Source organism: Epinephelus moara, chromosome 20, assembly GCF_006386435.1.
Source record: "Epinephelus moara isolate mb chromosome 20, YSFRI_EMoa_1.0, whole genome shotgun sequence".
NCBI lineage: Eukaryota > Metazoa > Chordata > Actinopteri > Perciformes > Serranidae > Epinephelus > Epinephelus moara.
Genome location: NC_065525.1, coordinates 44,834,554 through 44,846,494, shown reverse-complemented (window position 1 = coordinate 44,846,494; position 11,941 = coordinate 44,834,554). Strand labels below are relative to the sequence as shown.

The 11,941-nt window shown below is 39.3% G+C and overlaps 1 protein-coding gene across 3 annotated transcripts in view; it reads left to right on the top strand.

Moving 5' to 3' along the window:
• The window catches only part of ptprz1a (protein tyrosine phosphatase receptor type Z1a), a 136,607-nt gene that overhangs the window by 113,173 nt on the left and 11,493 nt on the right, over positions 1 to 11,941 (top strand). For all 3 annotated transcript variants that reach the window (XM_050072835.1, XM_050072836.1, XM_050072837.1), the window contains 9 exons: positions 928 to 1,062; positions 1,622 to 1,756; positions 2,120 to 2,283; positions 2,373 to 2,508; positions 4,400 to 4,546; positions 4,813 to 4,906; positions 5,101 to 5,174; positions 5,375 to 5,506; positions 7,652 to 7,810. In XM_050072835.1, the coding sequence (XP_049928792.1) occupies positions 928 to 1,062; positions 1,622 to 1,756; positions 2,120 to 2,283; positions 2,373 to 2,508; positions 4,400 to 4,546; positions 4,813 to 4,906; positions 5,101 to 5,174; positions 5,375 to 5,506; positions 7,652 to 7,810 (1,176 nt within the window). The remainder of the gene's footprint in view (positions 1 to 927; positions 1,063 to 1,621; positions 1,757 to 2,119; positions 2,284 to 2,372; positions 2,509 to 4,399; positions 4,547 to 4,812; positions 4,907 to 5,100; positions 5,175 to 5,374; positions 5,507 to 7,651; positions 7,811 to 11,941) is intronic.

Below are 11,941 nucleotides of genomic sequence, written 5' to 3'. Positions count from 1 at the left end.
TTCTCAGAGCGCAGTGTTCTGGTGGGATAATATGGCACTATGAGCTCACTAAGATATGATGGAGCTTGACCATTTAGAGCTTTATAAGTTAACAGTAGGATTTTAAATTCAATTCTGGATTTTACAGGGAGCCAGTGCAGAGAAGCTAAAACAGGAGAAATATGATCTTGTTTCTTAAAGGAACGACCCCAGGGATGGGACAAAGTGCTCAAGGTGTCGACTTTGCCTCCAAATACCCCAGATCCCAATCTGATCGAACATTTGATGAATGTGCTGGTACCCCAGAGGAACTCCCGATCTACAGTGGGTCCTCCTTGAACCGAACCTGGCTCTGACCTGTTAAGGCATGGACACAGGACCTCTGGAAGTGTCCCTTAGTGTCTAGCACCAGGGCTTTAGCTTCAGATCTTTTGAGTCCTGTGGGATGTGAGGTGGGGTGCCGGCACGTCTGGCAGATGTTTGATCAAATTGTGATTCAGAAAATTTGGAGGCCAGGTTGATGCTTGAGCTCTTTGTCATGTTCCTTGGGTCATTCCTGAGCAGTTTTTGTGGTGTGGCGTGGTGCATTGTCCTGCTTGGGGGCCACAGCTTCTGGGGAATGGAATTACCATGAGGTGGGGGTACCTGGTCTGCACTGGTGTTTAGGTGGGTGGAGCGTGTGTGGTGGCAACCACATGAATGTCAGAGCGCAAGGTTTCCCAGCAGAACATTGCACTGTAACAAGATGATCAATGTTGTTCACTTCACCTGTCAGTGGTTTGAATGTTTTGGCTGATCAGTGTATGTCCTCTTAGATTTTGGATATTGTGTTGAATTGCTTGAATGAATGAATCATCAGGTCAAATTGTAAACTTGTCAAAGACTTTGTCGTATGTAACTGATAACATTTACACAGGAGTTTATAAAAGCCACCGTGTGTTTTCTCAGGGTTTCAAGAAGCCGCAGGCGTACATCGCAGCTCAGGGTCCTCTGAGGTCGAGCACCGAGGACTTCTGGAGGATGATCTGGGAGCAAAACGTCTGCGTCATCGTCATGATCACCAACCTGGTGGAGAAAGGAAGAGTGAGTGACCAGATCTCAATTACACACACTTAACTTACATTCATGTTTGTGATGTGAAACATTCCTGGACATTTATTGATCCTTTATAGATAATCCAAGGCTGCATCTGATACTGACATGGTGGTTATCGTTCACATATATATTCTAATACTTTCAACCAGGTCTTTACTATAATATTTTTAAAAATCCAGCTTTAATTATCTTTTAGTCCCTTTTTAAAAAATTACAAACATGAAATATTCCAGAGTGAAAAACTGACACTTTTTAATTTTATTTGTTTATGGTCAAACAATAGATAAATAAAATAAATTGTTTTATTATATGTAAACATCATAGAGAATATTAAATGAGATTAAACTGAGTGAGAACATTTTAATATAAATTTTAGTTTTTCATTTTAATGTTGGCCGACAGTTTGCTTTCCTAAACCTGAAAATAAAAGCAGAGACTGGTTTAACATTCAAGTAGAAATTCATTTTTATTCACATGAAATAAAGACAAAATCTCGTTTGCATTTTCATCATAATTCCTAATATTTGATGTGTTCACGTCTCCTCAGAGGAAGTGTGATCAGTACTGGCCGGTGGAGGTGCAGGAGGAGTTCGGCAGCTTCCTGGTGACGATGAAGAGCAGCAGAGTGCTCGCCTACTACACCCACAGGACCTTCACTGTCAGGAACACGCACGCCAAGAAGGTGTGTTAAAATCTTATTGTTTATTAGCAGATCAGGGACACTAAAAGTTCTCTGGACATGTTAACATTAAAAGTAACGTAAATCACTTCCGTCCCCTCGTATGTTGTTGTTGTTGTTGTTGTTGTTGTTTTCCCACACAGGAGATCATAATCACTGATACAGATTAGTTCAATATGTTTCACCAAAACTCAGCTGTGCTCTCCAGCTTTGTTTCATCCACATCTTTTGAGCTGCGATAAATGTCAAGGAATTTTCTGAACTCTCTTCTTTAACGTTTCTAATCTTATATAGACCTTAACCCCCCCCCCCCCCCCCCCCCCCCTTCAGTTTAATTTAATCATTCCTGTTTGGTTGCACCTTTAGGGCTCCCAGAAGGGGCGAAGCAACGAGCGGACGGTGACTCAGTACCATTACACCCAGTGGCCGGACATGGGCGTCCCAGAGTTTGCTCTACCACTGCTCAGTTTCGTCCGCAAGTCGTCCAAAGCCAGGACGGATGACATGGGGCCGATGGTGGTGCACTGCAGGTAAGATCTGATCACGCTTTGGTTTCACTTTTAGCCTCACATCAGTAAATCCTGGATTCACCTCGTTTTTCTTTCTCGTTGCTGTGTAGTGCCGGCGTGGGCCGGACGGGCACATACGTGGTCCTGGACAGCATGCTGAAGCAGATGAGAGATGAAAGCACCGTCAACATCACAGGATTCCTCAAACACATCCGCAAACAGAGGAACTATCTGGTTCAGACAGAGGTCAGAGGTCAACTTGTCTGTCTGTCCACACACATCCACACAGTTGTTCAGTCAGGGTCCATGTCATTGGTCCGACGTCCCGTTGTTCCGATATGTGATTATACTAGGCTATACTGTATTTGTGTACCATAGAGGATCAGCAAACACAACAAAAGTAGGCTACTGGTCGAGATACAAGTGTCATAGAGAGGAGAGAGTGAAACACCATCACCTCCTGTTATTAACTCTGGGGTTCGGGTTGTGTGGGGAGCTCTCCGCGGTGCTGAATGGCTCCTGGCGGGCGTATTTCTGCCTTGATGGTGCGCCGTGACCGGCTCTGGGTCAGCTGGGAAAGGCTTGAGGCGAAGCAGGCTCACGGCTTATGTGTTTGCCACTTTCTTTTTCATTTTAACCCACACCATGATCTTTTCCTGACCCTAACCAAGTGGTTTTTGTGCCTAAACCTAACCAGACCTTAACCACAGGGCATCATGATGATTTCGGAACAACGGGACTTCGGAACAATGGGTTTAATATGGTCGGAACAATGGGATGTCGGAACAATGGGATGTTGGACCAATGGGCAGTTCCCGTTCAGTGTTCCATCAGTGTTACAACAGGCTGGAGTTTGAACCATAGAGTGTAGAATTGGATGTAGCCACTGTGACTTCACCCATCGGTTTGTGGACTAACATAAAGAAGCCTCGAGTTTGTTATTTTGTCTGTCGCCATCTTGGATTTTTGGAGCGAGAAGTATATCTGGACGTTAGGGTGGATCTGACACATTTTGATGCCGCGTTAGCAACTTGTATACAATTTGACTTTTTTTTGCAACTAATGGAGTCGCCCCCTGCTGGCCATTAGAAAGGATGCAGGTTTAAGGCACTTCCCTGTTGGCCTCGCTTGTCAGACCTGGAGGCTACGTCCACTCGTATTCAGTCTGTAGTTTTAACCCAGTCAGCATCTTCAGGTCAAAACACAGCTGGATCAAAACTGGGATCATTACATTTGAAAAGTAAAAGTTAATTAACATGTTGAAATATAATAATTTTTAACACTGGCAGCGTGGTTTTATGAAGGCTGAAAAATCTCAACAACTGTACAATGGATAGCCAGGACATTTTATTCAGACATTCATGGTTACCAGAGGATGAACCCTGCTCACTTTGGTGAACCTCTAACATTTCCTCTAGCGCTGCCATGTGATTTACATTTGGGGGTTTTTGTAAAATCAGCTATTTAATGGATTGCCAGGAAAGTTGGTACTGACATTCATGTTCCCTTCAAGATAAATGCCAGTAGCATTGGTGATTTCCTGAATTGTCATCAAGCACCATATTTAATTTTGTACAGTAATTAAGTTTATGAAAAAACTATGGACGTTCTCATCGGCCCCAGCAGTGCTTTGTCTTTAATTCTGTTAAACAGATGTTTGCATGCTAACAAGCTAAACAAAATTTGTGAGCATAGTAAATATTATCACGTTAATATTGTCATCGTGAGGATGTTGTTGCAACATTCAACAGTAAAAGTGCAGGGAAGTGGCAGTATACACAAAATCTAATCATTAAAATGTTAGTCCAGTTTAAATGTGGATGTATGGAAGTCTTTTGGGCTGCAAATAGATAAGCAAAGGGTCCCTTATAAAGACTTCAGGGAATTAATTTGAATGTTTGATACTTAAAATATAGATTTTTTCTTGGAGTAGCCCTTTGCCCACAAATAATTTCAAATTCAGTCTTTATCTGACATGTAACCTCTCAGTCAGTGCATGTAGAATAATGACCAAGGATTATCATTCTGATTACTGAACAGATGGTGCCTGTATGACTCACAATGAACGACATAAATACTCATTTACTATCCAAAAAGGGTGATTAGACTTCTCCAGTGTATCTGTCTCCTCCTGCAGGAACAGTATGTTTTTATCCACGATGCCTTGGTGGAAGCCATCTTATCCGGAGAGACGGAGGTGGCGGCAGCTCACCTGCACAGGTACGTGGATGAGCTGCTGATCCCGGGGCCTGCTGGGAGGACGCGCTTGGACAAACAGTTCAAGGTGAGCAGCTCAGTGAACTGTTCTCTGTGCTCACTGGACGACTGCTGAAGCTTCATGAGTCACTAAAACAGAATCTCAAATATGTGTCTTGTCTGTGTTGGTTTATACTGTCTGATACCACAAACACTACTCTGCTATTGAAAAATAATATATATTTTTTTAATTATTGGTTGTTACTGTGCAAAAGTTATGTATTAAAAAACCGTCACAGCTCAACACAGTGAGTCAATGTTGCTTCTTCAGTCACTAACAGATGTTTTCCACAGCTGGTTTGTCACTCTGGAGCGAAGGAGTGCGACTCCTCTGCAGCGCTGCAGGACTGCAACCGCACCAAGAACAGAAACTGCTCTCTGGTACCTGGTGAGTCCCAAGTGTTTGACAGTTAAGGAGCTGTAGCACTTAAAGAAAAAGGAGACATCAGTTAGCCTGATGTAAATGTTTAATTTGCCTCAGCTAAAATTTGCTGATGTTAGATGAGGCTGAGAAAGGACACTGCTGCATGACTCTGAAATGTTTTTTAAGAATTAACTCTTATTTTCTATCTGTCTTTGCAGTTGAGAGGTCACGAGTACGCCTGTCTACGACGGCGGGGGAAACGTCAGACTACATTAATGCGTCGTACATCGCAGTAAGAGCAAACTTTAAATCTTCTCCAGAGTCAGGTGAGGAGATCAGTTTCAGTTTAATCACAGAGAAATGGTTTTCTCATCTGACTCTGAGTGAGACGGCCAACTAAATAAATAAATAAATCAGCCCAGTCACTATGTGAAAGTAAAAAAAATAAAACATGAACATCTTTAATCCTGAGTCGTGGTTCTGTTCCTGCAGGGTTACAGGCAGAGCAATGAGTTCATCATCACCCAGAATCCTTTATCTGGCACCATAAAGGACTTCTGGAGGATGATATGGGACCACAACGCCCAGGTCATTGTGTCGCTGCCTGGGACGCCATCAGGCGAGGTGAGGAAATCATCGTTATGTGTTATGTGTATTTGTGCAGAGTCTGTACACTTTAATTTAAAAGAATTAGTTAAACATTTTGGGAAATACACCTTTTCAGACCAAACAGTCCGGGGGGGCTCCCCAAAAACAAAATACCTTCAAAGGCTTTTCCTGTGATACATTCGCACCTCCAACAGGAACACTGAAGTGACGTAAACCACCTATTGAAGACATTGCATTGCACTTTGGCGAGCCAGAATTGCTTTGTATTTCCGCCGCTGCTCAGTATAGCCTTGACTTCATTGTGAGTCATGTTGGTTAAGATTCTCAGTAATCCAGATCCTGGTCATCCTGCCAGTGCTATATCGTAGGCAACTGGACTTGCTTGAATTTCTTAAACACATTTCACCTCTCATCCAAGAGGCCTCTTCAGTTTTAATGGCCTGGTGCTGTGGTGGGGGGTTGTGTTGGTTGATAGGTCACAAAACACCAGCCTTTCCCCTGGAACGTTTCCCAGGAGGTCGGTGTTTGGAACACGTAAGCTCTGAGTGAAATTTGGGTCATTTAAAGGTATGTCCCCAACCTAACCACAGTAACTTCAAATGTCAAAACTTAACCTCCGCAACTTTATGCTAAGAAGTAATTTTATGTTAAATACATAAGGTCATTAGTGGGGCGCAAATTCGTAGAATATCATACAAACCGTTATGTGTGCATTTTCGTAGGATACCATACATAGCGTTGTATGAGGTTACAGCACAGTAGTACATCAGTAGACGAATAAAATAACTCAGCCCAAAGTTCATCTCAGCCAAAATTTAATGTCTATCTGACATAAGGGTCCAACATTTTTCTGACATCACATTGACGTCCGGTGCTAGCTGAGTAGCAGCCAATTATCACCAACACTGCTTTTAAGAGCTTTTTATTCTCTTTCAGCTCATTAGTTTGGTCTTCCAACCAGCAAGTGCTCTTATCAATCTTGTTTCCAGCAGCAGCAGGCGGCTGTTTTTCACCAAAAAAGTTTTGAAAATCTCATTGTGCACACCTGCCAAGCACCAAATGGCACAGATACAAAATTAAATACTAGCTGATGAACATAGTCATGCATTTAGCAGCTAACGGAAGAGATTTTAATCTCAGGAGCTGGTGGAGACCAAAACCAGAGCTAAAAGAGAGTGCAGAGTCGGCCATCATGTGTGTTGGTAGGGTGGACCCATCTAACCCTAAGGACACACATGATGGCAGGGTGGCTCAACAACTCACATGTGACCTTAACGACTCTGTAAAGGTTCACACCCTCACAGAGTTCAAAGCCTGCGACTCTGCACCAGTCATCTAGACCTCAAGCAAGTCCAGTTGCCTACGATATAGCACTCTCCCCCCTGCCATCTCCAGCATAAAGAGCTGTCCCTTAGTTTGACCTTGTATAATTTTGATGGTGTCCAGTTGACTCTGTCCAAGACCTTACATTGTACGAGTCTAGTTTTAAGATCGCTGGACATCTTTCTGGCATTTTTTAACATCAGAGTCCACTCCTGTTCTGCATATGATGTGCCCAGCTCGGACTCCCACACCCCTTTGTTATTGAGCTGTGCAGAAACATCAAGTACTAATGAGATGCTTCGTGTCCTGCCTCAAATATCTTAAGTGTCTACGTGAGAATATCTGCAGTAAGGGGTGGAGTGAAACCAGATCAAGATATTTGGACAAGAAGGTGTCTCATTTGTAAGCAACGCCAAAACTGATGTTAAGGTAGCACAAAGGACTCCTTGAGGTTATTGAAAGACCTAATTAATTTAGCCCTAAATTAGGCTTTTTAAATGGAGTGATGACAAGGCGACCACTGCGGCTGACCATCTTGAAGAGACGGAGTTTTCCCTGTTCTTCCCATTCTGCCGACATGGCATACACGCAGCATTAACACACAGACATGAGAATGATATCCATCGACTCATATCTCTCAGAAAAGAAGTAAATAAGAGTATCTCCCAAAATGTTGAAGCATTCCTCTAACATTCACAAAAGCACGTTCCATTTGTGTAGGTCGTTGCTCCTCTGTCATCTCGTGTCACTCTGGTGTTGCAGGATGATTCATTTCAGTCTCTCCTGTTGTTGGATCAAAGTGTGATGTAACCATCTGCGGATGTCCTGTGTTGTTAGACGGAGGAGGAGGAGGCGGAGCTGTGTGTCACCTGGCCCCGTAAAGGGCAGCCAATCAGCTATGAGACGTTCACTGTCACTCAGAGGGGTGAGAATCACATCTGTCTGACCAACGAGGACATGCTGGTGGTCCAGGAATACGTACTGGAAGCTACGCAGGTTAGTGCAACTTTATGACAGCTTTAAAAATCACTGGAAACAGGTGATGGTAATACATTGTCATGATATAAGAACAAATATTAGCTGCAGCTTCCATGAAATGTTCTGATCCCAGTCTTGCACAGGAAAAGTTCAAACATAAAACAAGATATTTCAAACGGCCAAGTTGTTGACTTGATTGCAGAACATAATTCCCCACAACTCTCACAAGGTGTCACCAGTTGTCATGCAGCCAGTATCTCTGTGAGGGGGCCCAGTTTGACGCAGCAGACAGCTAGTGTAATCAGTTTATCTATTGGAGGTGAAATTATTGAAATGGACCGCTGATGTTTAAAATATGATGCATTGATTTCAATGACATGTTCATTGTATTTATTGTGAACTGTACTATTACATCTGTCTTGACTTTTTTTTTAGAGATTTTTTTCCCATACTATACTATGATGTTTTTAATCACTGTTTTGACATACGATACTCTGATGTTTTTATGACACTTTTGGACATACTGTACAATCATGTTTTATCTTCTTCTTTTTTTTTACATACTATACTATGATGTTTTTAATTACTTTGCCATACTTTACAACAGCTTTTTTTGACATACTTTACAATGACGTTTTTATCTTTCTTTCTTTTTTACATACAATACAATGATGTTTTTATTACTTTTTTTTGACATACTATACTATGACATTCTTATCACTTTTTTGACACACCATAGTATGAATTTTTTCAACATTCAATACTGTGACTTTTTTTTGACAAACTACATTCTGGTGTGTTTATGACATTTCTGGACATACTATACCATCACGTTTCTATCACTTTTTTTTTACATAATATACAATGGCTTTTTTTTTTTACATACGACACTATGATGTTTTAATCACTTTTTTCGACATACTGTGCTATGACGTTTTTATCACTTTTTTTGACGTATGATACTATGACTTTTTTGACATACTATACAATCATGTTTTATCAATATTTTTGACATACTGTACAATGACTTTATTTGACATACTATACTATGATCTTATCACTTTTTTTCACTTTATTCGACATACTATACTATGACTTTACTATGCCGTTTTTATCACTTTTTTGGAACATGATATACTATGGCTTTTTTTGCCACATGGTACTGTGACATCTTTATCAATTTTTTTGACATATTATACTATGACATTATGACATTTTTGGACAATAGTATAAGGTTTCCATCAATTTTCTTGAGATACCACACTTTCAACATGCTATACTATGACTTTTTTATCACTTCTTGTGACATGCTATACTATGACTTTTTTCCGCAGACTATACTACGATGTTTTTGTCACTTTTTTCAACATACTATACTATGACTTTTTTCAACATACTATACTACGACGTTTTTATCACTTTTTTCAACATGCTACACTATGACTTTTTTCTACATACTATACTACGACGTTTTTATCACTTTTTTCAACATGCTTTACTATGACTTTTTTCGACATACTATACTACGACGTTTTTATCACTTTTTTCAACATGCTATACTATGACTTTTTTCGACATCCTATACCACAACGTTTTAGTCACTTTTTTCGACGTGCTATACTAGGACATTTTGTTTCACTTTCTTCAACATACTATACTATGACTTTTTTCGACATACTATACTACGACATTTTTAGTCACTTTTATCGACATGCTATACTATAACTTTTTTCAACATGCTATACTACGACGTTTTTGGCACTTTTTTCAACATGCTATACTATGACTTTTTTCGACATAGTATACTACGACGTTTTTGGCACTTTTTCCAACATGCTATACTATGACTTTTTTCGACATAGTATACTACGACGTTTTTGGCACTTTTTTCAACATGCTTATACTATACTTTTTTCGACATAGTATACTACGACGTTTTTGGCACTTTTTTTCAACATGCTATACTATGATGTTTTTATAGCTTCTTTCGACGTACTAAACTATGACTTAAGCTACACTATGACTTTTTTCAACATGCTATACTATGTCATTTTTTAAACTTTTTTCGACATATTATAATATGATGTTTTATCCCTTTTTTGACATACTATACTATGACGTTTTTATCACTTTTTTCGAAATACTATACTATGAAGTTTTTATCACTTTTTCGACATACTATACTATGGCGGGGTTTTTTTCTTTCACTTTTTTGGACATACTATACTCGACATACTATATTATGACTTTTTTGTCACTTTTTGCGACATACTATAATATGACCTTTTTATCACTTTTTCGACATACTATACTATGACTTTATTATCACTTTTTTCCGACATACTATACTATGGCGTTTTTTTTTTCTTTCACTTTTTTCTACATACTATACTATGACGTTTTTATCACTTTTTGTGACATACTATACTATGACCTTTTTTATCACTTTTTCGACATACTATACTATGACGTTTTTATCACTTTTTCCGAAATACTATACTATGACTTTTTTTTTTTTTTCCCTTTTTTTTTCGACATACTACACTATGTCGGTTTTTTTGTTTGTTTGTTTTTTTCACTTTTTTCGACATACTATACTTTGACCTTTTTTTCCCACTTTTTTCGACATACTATACTATGACTTTTTTCACTTTTTTCGACATACTATACTATGACGTTTTTATCACTTTTTCCGACATAATATACTATGACGTTTTTTCACTTTTGTCGACATACTGTACTATGACGTTTTTTCACTTTTTTCGACATACTATACTATGATGTTTTTATCACTTTTTTCGACATAATATACCATGACTTTTTTTTTTTCACTTTTTTCGACTTACTATACTATGACGTTTTTATCACATTTTTTTTCACTTTTTTCGACTTACTATACTATGACGTTTTTATCACATTTTTCGACATACTATACTATGACGTTTTTATCACTTTTTCCGACATACTATACTATGATGTTTTTATCACTTTTTTCGACATATACCATGACTTTTTTTTTCCACTTTTTCCGACATACTATACTATGATGTTTTTATCACTTTTTTCGACTTACTATACTATGACGTTTTTATCACTTTTTTCGACATACTATACTATGATGTTTTTATCACTTTTTTCACATACTATACTATGACGTTTTTATCACTTTTTTCGACTTACTATACTATGACGTTTTTATCACATTTTTCTACTTACTATACTATGACTTTAAAATGGCCATCTCCGCTGACACCAGTAAAATTACAATAGAGGTAATCAGAAAACGCTATATCAACGAAAACACCTGTACACTATTCACCCAGGATTTTACACCCACACCAGCTCTGCCCTCAGTCTGTGTCAATGATCTGGTTCATAGTTTCAGCTCCAAAACTATGAATATTATGTACAATATTGCCCCCATGAAGGTCAAAGTTGTCTCTGGTAAGAAAAAACCACCATGGAGGAACGCCACACGGGTAAAAGCTCAAAAAAGAGAATGTAGAAAAGCAGAATGCAGGTGGCGAAAAACCAAACTCCAGGTTCATTATGATATCTATAAGGAAAGTCTGCACATCTGTAACTTGGAGCTAAAAAGGGCGAGGCAGTCCTTTTTCTCTGAGATTATCAACAAAAATAACAACAATGCACAGACTTTATTTACTGTTGTTGACAGACTGACAAACCCATCAGCGTCAGTCCCTCCTGAACTGCTATCCACCAAGGCATGCAATGACTTTGCTTCTTTTTTCACGGACAAGATTTTAAAGATAAGACAGACAGTCTGTAACTCCAACACAGTGGCTATTTCACCTGTGCCTCATAAGACTACTCCAGTTAATTTGGCACTTTTTCACCCATTAAATTATGCTACTTTGACAGACATAGTTAGAAACCTTAGGTCCAATACCTGCTGCCTTGACACTCTGCCTACAAGCTTTTTTAAAGATGTTTTTAACTGCACAGCACCAGATATACTACAGATAGTCAACTGTTCTCTTCAGTCAGGCCTTTTTCCAACGGCCCTGAAGACTGCAGTCATTAAACCTCTCTTAAAAAGCCGAATCTGAATGCCTCAGTAATAAATAACTACAGGCCCCTATCAAACCTACCATTTTTAGGAAAGATCATTGAAAAGGTTGTTTTTCA